The following is a 13936-nucleotide window of genomic DNA, read 5'->3' as shown; positions in this document are numbered from 1 at the left end:
ATCGACAGATGAATGGATAAAGAAGATGTGGCACATATATACAATGGAATATTACTCAGCCATAAGAAGAAACGAAATTGAGTTATTTGTAGTGAGGCGGCTGGACCTAGAGTCTGTCATACAGAGTGAAGTAAGTCAGAAAGAGAAAAACAAATACCGTATGCTAACACATGTATATGGAATCTAAGAAGAAGAAAAAAAAAGTGGTTATGAAGAACCTAGGGGCAGGATAGGAATAAAGACGCAGATATAGAGAATGGACTTGAGGACATGGGGAGGGGGAAGGGTAAGCAGACGAAGTGAGAGAGTGGCATGGACATATATACACTACCAAATGTAAAATAGCTAGCTAGTGGGAAGCAACCGCATAGCACAGGGAGATCAGCTCTGTGCTTTGTGACCACCTAGGTGGGACAGGGAGGGTGAGAGGGAGACGCAAGAGGGAGGAGATACGGGGATATATGTATATGTATAGCTGATTCACTTTGTTATAAAGAAGAAACTAACACACCATTGTAAAACCATTATACTCCAATAAAGATGTTTAAAAAAAAATTTGCCCTAAGACAGGAATAAAGACACAGACCTACTGGAGAATGGACTTGAGGATATGGGGAGGGGGAAGGGTGAGCTGTGACAAAGCAAGAGAGAGGCATGGACATATATACACTACCAAACGTAAGGTAGATAGCTAGTGGGAAGCAGCCGCTAGGGATATCAGCCCAGTGCTTTGTGACCACCTGGAGGGATGGGATAGGGAAGTGGGAGGGAGATGCAAGAGGGAAGAGATATGGGAACATATGTATATGTATAACTGATTCACTTTGTTATAAAGCAGAAACTAACACACCATTGTAAAGCAATTATACCCCAATAAAGATGTTAAAAAATAAATTAAAAAAAATTTGCCCTTAGGTTATGATGACAACCTTACAAAAAATATGCCTCATGAAAAAAACACTAGAAAGAAATACAGCAATTTTGTTTTGGTAGCGTGGTTAATTGTAGTTTTTACTATTTGAAAAAAATGAATTATGTCACCTTTATAATTTTTAAAGAAAAAGCAAAAATACTTATTTGACTAACATTCTCATCTACATGCTTTACTGTATGTAAATTTTTACTTCAGTTAAGTAGATTTTTGTCATAAATGTTAGATTCTTTGCTGCATCAGGGTGAAGTGTTCATTTTCTTGATTGAGATCTTAGCAAATGTGCTTCCTGAATCTTTGAGTCCATCTTATATTAGATCATGTGAAATGGATTAATCAGCAGGCTTTTCAATTTAAACTGCTATACCAGCTTCTATGCTTTTAGCATGAAACCTTAATAAAATTGGAAACAGGAGGTTTGTATATTTAGCATCATCAGCTATGTCACAGCAGCGTCAATAGGATAAATTTCATGTCAATGTATTATTTTCGGTGTTGGCCAAAATCCTTGAAAATCTTAGAAAACCATACATTTTCAGAGTTTATCACAAAATTTGCAGGCACAGGGCTAAAAGTATAGCAAATCTGCAATGTTTCTAAATATACATCCAAAACAGCTTTTACCAGATACTGAGTTTAGAAAGTATGATTTTCAGAAAAAAAAGTATGATTTTCCTTTACTCACTGTCAGACAAGTGATCTTCTCTACTATTTAGGTACTGAAAACCCTTCAGGATCTCTTCTCAAACACACTCCAGGGCCATTTATAACTGTTACATAACCGAGTTTCCCAACCTCAACACATCTAAGTTCTTAGATGCAAAGCTGCATTAATATTTATATGCTTTCTTTCATAAGAAAATTATACAATGAGCTGAGCAGATACATATTCTGAAAGAATCAAGACATGTAAAGCACCATGAATTGAAACAAATGTGTATCTGAATGTCCAATTAATTAAAAGAAGCTCGAAGTCAATGAAATTGAATATGTTTGATTTGAATACCATATGTCGATTTACTATTAGTCCTCATACATATTTAGTCCTCATATGGAGAAAATATAGAGCAGAGTTAACACGTCCTGCCTCATGCTGTCCTCCTTTCCTACATGAGGAGCAGTGATTAAGCAGAGAAAACATGCCAACATTTCATAAATAACACCCTTTTAGAGGTGCAAATTTTTCACCCGTAACTTCCCTAATGCTAATCCTTGCCCCACTCCACTAGCCGTGCGTGGTTCCTCGGACTACAACTGCTCTTCAGTTGCTCAACTTCATAGGGACTCTGTGGTCAGCAGAACTGGTTTCAAATGCAGAACTCTGGACAAATTATTTGCCTTCTGTGGGCCTCAGTTTCCTCATCCATAAAATGGGTATAATAATGGTCCTCCCTCAGAGAATTATTTTGAGGACAAATAAGCTGTGCACAGAAGACCTGGCCTAATGCCTGGTATGCTGAGCATGTAAGAAGTAACTGGGAGATCTCAGTAGCACCTGTGCAGCTCTAAGCACCAGCAAAGTTTGTTCTCAAGCTTCTAATTCCTAGTTCTTCCCCTCTCTCCTGCCTTCCTATGGTATCTGCAAGTCCTTCACACTTGTTTTCAAAACTTCTTTTTCTCACAAAAATTCAGTTTAGGCATAGTGTAGTGTAATTGATGGCAAAGAGTTTAAAATATTATCCTTGTCAGGGGAAATACAGATTTTAATAGGAATCCGTGCTTTTGGCTAAAGGAAGGGCACTCCCAGGGCAGACTCGTGGGCGTCAGTGAGCGAGTGGAAGGTGCAGGAATGCTGCCCCAGGCCTCTGACAAAACACCCTGCTGTCATCTGCCTTTCTCAGAGCCCACTGTGGAGCTGACCCAGGGCCCAGGGATGAAGTGGGTGAGCCCTAGGCTCTACGTCTCATAGAGAGGCTCCCAAGGGCCAACAACTGGGCTCATTTGCACTCCTGTTCCTCTCAGAACACTTTAAAAATAACAGGCAGGAAGGGGAGGCACCAGTCTTGTCTTTGTAGCCCAAGAGCGAAGGCAGGAAAGGTGTGTGTGCTAAGTCCTGAGGTGGATCTGTGTGGTTGACAGGTTCTGATCAGACCCTACGGGGAGCAACCTCGGGTGGAGTTCTGGGTGCGCCACTTTTAAGAGGGATGCTGGTAAATGTGACAGCCGCAAGAAAGCAAGAAGCATGAGCCGGATACACTCAAAACTGTGGAGGGAAATTTTAGTTTGGAGAAGACAAAACCAAGGGTGACTGCCACCTCCAAACACTCAGTGGCACCCTCGCCCAGGAGGAACTGTCCTTCTCTAAGGTTCCCTAGGAAAAAGCCAGGTGTAAGGGATGGACATTTGAGGGACGCTGATTTTGGCTGAACAAAAATGAACCTTTATGAATACGCAGCTTTGTGAGACTGTGAGCTCCCTGTCACTCACGTGACAAAGTACAGGCTGATGACCCCATCAGGATAGTAAGAGTCACTCCAAGATCTGATGGACTTTGGACTACATTATTATTATTATTGGCCTTTAAAAATTCACTTATAATTAAAACATTTTCATTTAAATGTATAGAATAGTTGAAAGAATGAAAACAGTACAAAGAACACCTGTATACCCTTTACCCACATTCATCCCCTGTCAACACCGTACCCTTCTGCTTTTACTATTTGCACTTTTTCACCTTCTCTCCCTCTTAAACTAGATGATTTTTAGGGTCCCTTCTTCTACTGAGAGTTATGATTTTCGGCTTCTTTCCAGGTAATGGGATTTTAGAAAAATTGGGATCCTGCCGTCAGCGCTCTTCACAGAACTTAGAGTAAGATCTGAACTCTGCGTACCATGACCCTCAGGGCCCTGTAGCGTCTGACCCTGACCGGCCCCCTGGCCTCATCCTCATTTTCATTGCCCCATGCAGCCACATTGGTTTTCCTTTTCTTCCTCATCCATGCTAAGCTCATTTCTGACTCAGGGGCGCTGCGCTTGCCTTCACTGTTCCTCACTGGCTTTCCCATGGCTGGGCCCTAAGAATGCTCCCTGATCCCCCAAACCCCCCTCCCTCCCCATCCACTGTAAGTTACTCTAGCACATGCCTCATGTCACCTCTTATCACTACCTGGAAAATCCTGGTTTGCATCTTCATTTGCCTGCCTTTTGTCTGTCACCCCGCAGAATGTAAGTGCTGTTGAGAACCGGGCCTTGTCTACACCTTGCTTGTTACCCTGTCTTCAGTGCGTGCATAGGACAGAAAACACAAAAGTTATTTGAGGAATGAATAAATAAAAGAACAACTGGGTCCAAGAACATCTATCTAGTCAAAGACATGTTAGTACAGGATGGGTGTTAACATTTGACAACCTACACAAGACAGAAAGTGCCTAACAAACTTCCGAAAGGTCAAGAGACACATCTTTACCCGGTGGAGTATGTTCTAAGTCACAGGAGGTTTAGGGAAAAGTTCCCCCAGAGGGTGCCCCATCCAGAAGAAGATGTGGACCCTTCTCAGAAGCCAATGTGTCTTGTGCCACCACCTGTTCGAAAAGACTACCATAAAGATGGAAACTGTGCAAGTGATCCTGGAGCAAACTCCTCCTAGGTTGTTGAAACAGGAAAGACTAAGGGGATGCGGTGGGGGTGGAGGGTTATTTCCACATCTGCATGCCCATGAAACTAACTGAGATTGCCTCAATTCTTTCAGAAATGGAGGGTGAAAACTTTACTATGTTGAGATTTCTTTCAAAGCGGCTCACAGATAATTCTACAGCGGTGCTTTGGAGAGATTGATTTTTCATGTGTTCCTTTTTCTAGGATCCCTCTTGCTCTATTAGAAAGTGGTTTACCAACCTCCAAATGGTCCATCAAATTGGAGGTGTACATGTGATTCCATTAAAGAGGCCTGAGTCTTTCCCTCATATATCCATTTCCTGTCAGGTCTAATTATTGGTGATTACCTTGAGCACTGGATATTTGCTCTGGGTGAGTTTAAAGGCTTCTGAACTTGAAATTGGCCTCCTTCTCAACCACAGAAGAAATGTTTAACATCTCCTACTGTGGAATTGACTACAAGTCACAAGACCTGGAGAAAATGGAATAAACCGGCCCCAGGAAAATTCTTTTTAAAAGCTTCGGTTAATTCACTTAACTTGGTAAGCAAGAGAAGCTATTTAAGAGAGAAAAGAAATGTTCCACTTCATCGGTGAGGGAAAATGCTAGCTTTTAAAGTTTTAAAAGGAAAATATCTTAAAATTAAATTACTATCCCTAAGTCTAGCTATATGACAGTATATGTAATGGATAAGACACCAGACTCTAGAGGCAAACTTCCTGGGGTTTGGATCCCAGCTCTGTAATGTAACTGCTGTGTGACACTGGGTGAGATAATTTACCTCTCTGCTCTGTGCCTCAGTTTGCCCATCTATATAATATAAACATCTTAAGAGTACAATACTTAGCTCACAAGGATTTTAGGATTAATTGAGTTAATACGAGTAAAGGGCTTACGGCAATACCTAGCACGTTAAGCACTACTGAAGTGTTTGCTATTATGTCTTCTCTCTTGCCCCATCTCCAATTAAAAAAAAAAAAAAAAAAGAAGAAAGAAAATCTTGTATCTACAAAGTACCTTCGGATACATCACCTAATTTTGATCCTAACAGTAGCCTGGCAACATTGGCAGAACAAGTTTCTTTTTTATTTTATAGATAATGAGTCACAGGCTCAGGGTCGTATAACCGATAGATGTCTGAATGCTGACTCAGACGGAGGTCTTCCGACTCTGAGGCCGGGGGCCCGTCCACTGCGTCTGCTGCCCTTGTCACTGATCACAGAGGTTTAACTTTGAACCTGGTGATGCCTTTTAAGGAGGCACATCCTGATAAGCCTTATGGCCAAAGCCTCTGTTAACCCCATAGATACTTGAGTGCATTTGAAATAAGAAAAATTTTGTTTAAATGGAGGTAAATGAAAACTTTTATTTGAACTTCAAACTATCTTCTGTGATGTTTCTGACCCAAACATTGAAGCATTACTTTCACTCATACAAAAAAAAAAAAAACCAAAAAAATAGAGATAAACAAACCTAGATAGACTAATTATTTTCCCCATCTCATCTAAACAAAATGTTGAAAGAAAACAAACGTCCCAAGAGAAAAGTAAATTAGCTTTGCACAGTCCTTGCAGTTCGAAAGGCCTAGAGTTCTAGCAGTTGCATAGGTAAGGACGATCTATTTATTTTCAAACACAATACACACAATTCTAGGGTTATCTGAAGTCTTCCATCATCCGTGGTTCTCAGGATTCTAGTTACTATCAGAGGTCCAGCTTTGGCAAGGTTAATGGTGATGCCTTAGAGTAATTACTTGGAAAAATAATAAAGATCATTTCACAGTTTAATGCTATGGTATCATTCCCATCAATATCCTTTTTTATTTTCATTTTTGCCCATCACAGAGAGAAAAGCAGAGAGGCTTGATTTGATTTACAGAGGGAAAAACAACACTGAATGTACTTTTTTTGTCAAGGGTCGGGGGTGTGCAGGGAGAAAAGGTCAGCCAGCTGGTTTTCATCTATACGCCATAATTCTCTGTTTAGTTTACACTATTAAACTCCAAAGCTTTGCTTTAATCTTAACTGTTACAGTATGCCTTACTGCAGATTCTATCATGTCGCATCTCTGATAGGGTTTCAGACTTTGGCAAAGCACCATCCCCCAAGCTGGTCCTTGCCATATGGGTAGTAAATGCATCCAACATTTTTTCATTGGCGCCTGCATCATTATGTTTTGTCACCAATGGTTTCTCGGGTTTGCAGTAAATTGCTGCGTATACTGTGGTTTGGAGCTGCCGCGATGATCGCCTACATTTATTTGTAAACAGCTGAGTCCTCATTAGGGCCTCCCTGTCCGGTTAGTCCTTGGAGGATGACCTAACATCTGTTTGTTGAGGGTCGGGGGTAAGTGGAGAAGCCATAAAAGAAAAAGAAAACAGAAAGCAGGAGCAACCAATGTGAGGGGGAAGGGATGCCAGGAGGAGTCCCCCCCACACTCTAAAAGGCAGAATAAGGAGAAGAGGCGGGGAGCAAAACTTACCTGATCTGTCTTCGTTTTGCGAATCACATCTTCGGCACAGTTCCGGGATGGTCTTGAGTGACGTGACTGAATACTGAATGGGAAGCCAGAGGAGGAAAAAGTGTAAAGTAGCAATTCAAAATAAGAGCATTACATTCACTCAATTGGCCAGAAAATCAAAACACAAGAAGGGATACTTGAGTACAACACATCTCTCTAGAAAGTCTATCTAATTTTACCCTAAATGGGCTGCTTGGTGATCTGGCAGCATCCCAGACTCTACCTATAAGCATGTAAGGAGATGCAGATTAAAAAGAGGGCTGGACAGTCCTTTAACAAATAAGGTGGGGTGTATCCAGCAGACATTCTATCTCTTCTGCTACTTGTACAAGATGGAAGGATTTTCTGTCCTTGACATTTTCCAGAAGATGGCCACAATATTTGCATTCTGAATCCTAAGAGTGAATCTATGTGTGGAAAAAAAAAAAAAAAAAAGCCAAGAGGAGGAGCCCCCAGCTTCCTGCAGCATCCAGGGCAGCCAGGAGCTGTATCTCCTGGACTACAGAAATGTCCCTAATGTTGCTACTTGCCACAAATTTTACTGTAATGTCCATGGGAAATACCAGGATAATGCTATGAAAAGTGAGAAGAGCATGGTTCTGTGTTTGAAAGCTCATCTGTTTCATGGATAGATTAGTCTGAATTGAAAGAAACCACCTTGCAGGCTCAGTCCCAGCACCAACTCAGGGGCCGGCTATCAGGATAACAAATTATGACATAAAGGGGCATAAAATCAGCAGAGCAACAACAAATTTAAAATCAATAACTATGATGTATGGGGACGAAGTTTGATCCCAATCAAGCTTTCTTTGGAGAAGCGTGTTTTAAAACAAAATAAATAGGATGAACTCTGTCTTTAATCAAAGGCCAAGTCAGGTCCTGTCTTCGATCATACTTTAATTCATAAAATACAGCTTTCTAAAAATAGTTTGCTCCGTACCTTTATGAAACAATGCTCTTATGTAAGTGAGCATGGATTCCGAATGACTTCACTGTTACAAAAGTGGAAAGGGGATTGAGAAAAAACATTTAATCTAAAAGAAAAATGATCATGGGAAACTCATTAGGATTATTCTAGCATTACAAGTGAGGAATGTGTAATTAGGACACATTTGTCAATACGAAGGTGCTTTAGTTAGCTTGATGTTGACAGATGAAGCGAAGTGTCTACATTGAGACCATCCCACATGCCCCACCCCCGTGCTTTCCACCCAGCATCAGGACAGCAAGACAGAGAGAGGCGCAGTTGGACCTACTGTCAGTTCACCAATTGCACATCACAAACAAATTAAATTTCCAGTACTTCCAAGTGAAAAATGAAATCTCAGATGACTAATTAGAGAAATTACTCTTACCTGTCTGATGCAATAACATCCTGTTTATGTCAGCCATTCCTCAGAGACTACAGGTGCTTTAGTAAAACGCATTCACATACTCGAGGGCGGGAGAACTGCCTCTTAAGCCAAAAAGGAACTCCAAGGATTTTATTCCCCTTTTATATTATGCTCTTTGGGAGTGGGGGGCGGGTAACATAGGTATAGAAGGCATTTTTCTTGTTCCTAATAAGTTACCTTATGTTTCTGGCCAAGTACAAACTCTCTAAGGAAATCTGGTAGCTTCTTGAGACCAGCTGGTACAGGTTAAATAATTACACAGTTTGTAATTCAATTAAAATTGGGCCTTTTGTTTTGGTTGCCATGTGCCCCATGAAAGCACCCTTTGGCAAAGTCTTACCCTCGTTCCTTTTTTTTTTTTTTTTCCTTTTCTTCCAAGGCAAAATTTTAGAAAGAGGAAATTTCAGATTGATTGTGCTTAAATATAGTTAATGATAAGTTCAATAAGTTGCTCAGTGGACTTAATGATATGTATTTGACTAAACCGGGTATGCTGCTATCTGCATTTCCAGCCACATGCATCCTGTCACCTCCCACCCCAAAGTCAGACATGTCACAATCTACAATTTATTAGCTTCACCTTCAGCTCCTCCAATGTGACCTCAAAGGTCCACAGTATGCAATCACTTTTAATTTGATGAGGTTTAAATTTGAACAACCCAGGCTGCCTGGTTGGTGTAGGGACTGAGCTCCAGGAAGAGACTAGCCTGGCTGAGCCCCATCCGCTGCCTCAACCTGCATCACACCTGGCAGCTCTGCCTCTTGATCCATGGTCACACAGGAAGCCACTTTTGTGCGGGCATTCATGTTAGTAATTTGGGAATAATGCCATTGAAGAAAAAGTCAGGTGCTGCTCCTGGTCAGGGAAATAAAAAGTATAATAATCTAAGAAAAAGATGATGTGTAGGCCAGAAAATCAGTTTTGGATAACTGTAAGGGTATATGGAATGTCAAATTCAACAATGACTCCAGTCTACACTGTGAACAAATCTACCATTCCTTACAAGGACACACAAGAAAAAAAATCAATTTGTAGATTTCTTTCAGCAAGTACACTGCTCTTTGCATAGAAGATAAAGCTTAAGAGAGTGCTGTATAGATGGTTAAGTTGTGATATGAAGCGATACAGTGGAAACACACAATTCACAAAACAAACACGCAACAAGTTTTCATATTAAGCAAATGACCCAGGAAGTCTCTTTCACAAGCGCATTGTGATACCATCTGGGAGCTGAAAGGGAAGACTTCCCAGGCCTTCATTCCAGTTCACAGGACAGATGGCCTTTTATAAGGAGCTGTTAGGTCGCCAGCCCACTGCATTCTCAGGACAATGGCCAGCTCCCAGGGTAGCAACTACTGTTATTTTACCCTTAACAGAACCAAAGACCCATGTACCTTCCCTGTCTCTTGATCCCAACCCAAGCCTTTATATTCTGTTCCCTTGATTCCTGTTATCCTTGGGTGAAAAGAGAGGAGAGGGGCTTGCAGATGGCTGAGAAGTATTATATTTCCTACCTCTGCTTGCTCTCTAATTTATTCTTTTTCTAAACATCTTTCAGTGGAAACACCCTTTTTGATCCAAACTTCTTTTCCACTCCTCCATCATGCCTCAAGAAAAGCCCCTGCCAAAGGTTGAACAGTTGTCTCTGCTTCTTCAATGTCCCTGTGCATTCAAAGTTCAGTTCCCCTTCAGTTCCTTTACTCCCGGGGCCTCCTTGCCTGCAATGCCTTCCTCCGGCCAGGCAAATGCCACTGCTCTGCAAGGCCAGCTTGAGTTCTGCATTTTCTGTGAAACCCTGGCTGATTGCTTCAGCCCTTACGGACCTTTTTCTTTAATTAATTAATTAAATTTTTAATTGAAGTACAGTTGATTTACAATGTTGTGTTAATTACTGCTTACAGCAAAGTGACTCAGTTATACACACACACACACACACACACACACACACATTCTTTTTCATATTCCTTTTTTTTTTTTTAAGAGAAAAGAAATTTATTCCCTCACAATTCTGGAGGCTAGAACGCCAAAGTCAAAGTGTCTATAGGGCCATTCTCCCTCTGAGGGCACTAGGGAAGAAGGTTTCCTTGCCTCTTCTAGCTTTGGATGGTTGTCAGCAATCCTTGGTTTTCCTTGACTTGTAGACACACCAGTCCAATCTCTGCCTCTATCATCACATGGCATTCTCCCTGGGTATCTGTGTCTAAATTTTCCTCTTTTTTTTTTTTTTAATTGGAGTATAGTTGCTTACAATGTTGTGTTAGTTTTTGCTGTGCAGCAAAGTGAATCGCCATACACATACATATATCCCCTCTTCCTCGGATTTCCTTCCCATTTAGGTCACCACAGAGCATTGAGAAGAGTTCCCTGTGCTATCATATTCTTTTCCATGATGGTTTATCACAGGATATTAAATACAGTTCCCTGTGCTGTACAGTAGGACCTTGCTGTTTATCCATTCTCTATATACCAGTTTGCATCTACTCACCCCAAACTCCCACTCCTCCCTCTCCCACCCCCTATACCCTTGGCAACCACCAGTCTGTTCCCTAGGTCCATGATTCTGTTTCTGTTTCATAGATAGGTTCATTTGTGGCACATTTTAGGTGGATGCAACTAGAGATTATCATGCTAAGTGAAGTAAGTCAGAAAGAGAAAGACTCTTTTCTGCCCTTGATAAAAAAGCACCTTGCCTTGTGAAAGACAAGGCAAGGTATTGTTCCCTTGGGCTGGGCTGTTGTTCCCTTGGGCTGTGCTGGCTCCCACAAGTGCCTAACGGAAAGGATGATCTCCTTGACTTGTACATATGCATGGCACACAATGACTTATTAACTATTTGCCTGAAACACTAAGCTGTACATACATTTGATTAATCCCTGGGCATAATATTATAGACGGTCAAAGGAGTTCTTTCATATTTAGGTCGTAAGTGGCAATTTCTTCCACGCTTCCATACTTGCTCTAAAATTAATTAGCTTTCTAAAATGCAAATTTGACTAGGGGGCTTCTCTATTTCAGATCTTTCAGTGGCTCTGCACTGCCTGTAGGAGAAAGGCCATATGCCTTAGCATGGCACGTGCAGCCCTCCATGAGCTCAGACATCTCTCCCCACGGTTTTCTTCTTCTTTTTTTTGAATCTGCTGTTCTTCATCTATTTAAAAACCTTTATCCAAGTATAATTGATAAACTTTAAAGAAACTTCACATATTTAAAGTGTACAGTTTAATGTGTCAGCATATGTATACACCTATAAAATTATCACAATCAATATAATGAACCTATCTATCAATTCCAACAATTTCCTTGTGCTTCCTTGTAATTCCTCTTCTCTACTTCTCCATGACATTTTTCCATCCTCAGGGTACTTTAGTAACAGTAAATTTCTTGTGGCTCCCCCACTATATCTTCTCTGAGCCTCCCAGATGGAACTTATCTCAGCTTCCAAAGTGTGGTGTCCAGACCAGTGGCATTAACACCATCTAAGAACTTTGTTAGGAATTCACATTCGTGGGCCTCATCCCAGAAACTTTAAGGGCAGGGCCCAGGAATCTGTGTTTTCACAAACCGTTCAGGTGATTCTGATGCATAGCTAAGTTCAAGAACCACTGCTCTTTATTTCCTTATCTTGGGCATATGTCCATTAAAGAATCCATCATGTGACATTTCATCTATATGTTTACATAATTTCTTTCTCTGCTTCCTGAGGGTGTGGACAATATTTTATTTACCAAAGAAACTAGGTACTTGTTGAACTGAATGAATTCTCCTATGTAGCCCATAATTTGGGTGGCAATAATAATACTAATAATGGTAGTACTTAATATTTATAAAGCACTAATCTTAGAAAATTCCATAACTACCAGTCTAGCAATGTAATCATGCTATATTTAAAAGAATAAACACTTCTCATATATTAACAGCATGAATGCTGGCTGATGCCTTAGCTTTGTGTATAAAGACAATGGATTTGGAGCCAGAAGCTCTGGATTCGAGTCCTACTTCTGACATTTATTAACTCTGTAGTTCTGGACACATAAATCATTTCCTATCTTTGGGGCTCAGTTTCTTTATCTAGAAAACACAGATAATCATAAGAGATAATGTAAGTGAAGTCAATTTGCAAGCTGTAAAACGATGTTAAATGTTCTGGTCTCTTCTCTCAACTCATTTTTCATGTGTGTTCCTCATCTTCGTGCCTCTCATGATTTGCAGCTCAGTATATCAAGATGTGAGAACTGATGAGGCAGGAAGAGGTGAGCCAGGTTCGGACTGGAAAGGAAGAAAGGAAGGACAGCCAGCCTGTCTCAGCACCTTATTTGGCTTCTTTGGTCTTTCCTCATCCAAGAGAACCCACGGCCAAGAGCAGACCTTGAAACTTAGCTTCACAAACTACACAGAGCTGCTATGACGTAAGACAGTCCGACACGTCCCAGCTTACATCAATGTTGTCACTCTGCCATGCAAAACAGTTTGAACACGCGTGGGATTCACAATAACAGACGGTGATTTCTACATTGGGCTTTGGGGATCTCTGACCACCCTACATACTATTCGGGACTGAAAAGCTTTGGCCCTTGCTCCTGAGAAGTGCAGCCAGTCGGGTGAACAAGCAGGCATTACTCAAATGGTCATGAGCCCCAGAAAACGAAAGAACTAGAATCCCAACACCTTTTCAAGCTAGAGACTTTGAAACAACTTAGGTTGCATTAAGTTTCCAAAAGAAACAATTAGGCCAGTCATCCGAACAACTATACTAAAATTCATTGTTTCTCACGTAGCTTTCCAAAATTCAAGCAGGCCTCTCCACAGTCACACAATAAAATGACAGAAATGTGTCCACGCAAAGCTGGTAGTGAAAGCAAAGACACGCAGCTCAAGTGAGTTTTTCAGAAGCACAATACTTTCCTAAAATTGTGACCTCCTCTCCAATGGCCTGACCTCCCAATTCAGGAAAGGGGGGTCCTGACTTCATGCCCTCCCTAACAGATCAGGCTCTGTTTTCCCTTCTCTGAGGATGTGGTTACTCACAGGGCACGCCTTCATCACGCTAGCTCGCAGCTTGTGCTCAGATCCCCTCCTCTCCCATCTCAGACTCAGGCTCTGCCCTTTTCTTCTCTTCAGCTACTCTCTCAACTTCAGCTCTCTCCTCTGATCCCATAAAATTAGAGAAGCACCCCTGCCACCTCAAGACATGCTGCCTCCTCAGTTGGCCGTGGGTGGAGTTTCCTGCTCCTGGGTTCACAGCCATCTGTTTTGAAAGAACTGCCTTGGTTCTTTTTTTTTTTTTTTTTTTTTTTTTTTTTTGTGGTACGCGGGCCTCTCACTGCTGTGGCCTCTCCCGTTGTGGAGCACAGGCTCCGGACGCGCAGGCTCAGCCGCATGTGGGATCTTCCCGGACCGGGGCATGAACCCGCGTCCCCTGCATCGGCAGGTGGACTGTCAACCACTGCACCACCAGGGAAACCCCTGCCTTGGTTCTTGTCTCCACTTCCTCACCTC

General features: G+C 41.6%; 1 protein-coding gene across 8 annotated transcripts in view; it reads right to left on the bottom strand.

Moving 5' to 3' along the window:
• SNCAIP (synuclein alpha interacting protein) overlaps nt 1-13936 on the bottom strand; it is a 150377-nt gene that overhangs the window by 52793 nt on the left and 83648 nt on the right. For all 8 annotated transcript variants that reach the window (XM_073802439.1, XM_073802440.1, XM_073802442.1 and 5 more), the window contains exon 3: nt 7007-7079. In XM_073802439.1, the coding sequence (XP_073658540.1) occupies nt 7007-7079 (73 nt within the window). The remainder of the gene's footprint in view (nt 1-7006; nt 7080-13936) is intronic.

This window comes from Tursiops truncatus, chromosome 3, assembly GCF_011762595.2.
Source record: "Tursiops truncatus isolate mTurTru1 chromosome 3, mTurTru1.mat.Y, whole genome shotgun sequence".
NCBI lineage: Eukaryota > Metazoa > Chordata > Mammalia > Artiodactyla > Delphinidae > Tursiops > Tursiops truncatus.
Note: the sequence above shows the minus strand (reverse complement) of the source record. Positions and strands in the feature narration are given on the sequence as shown.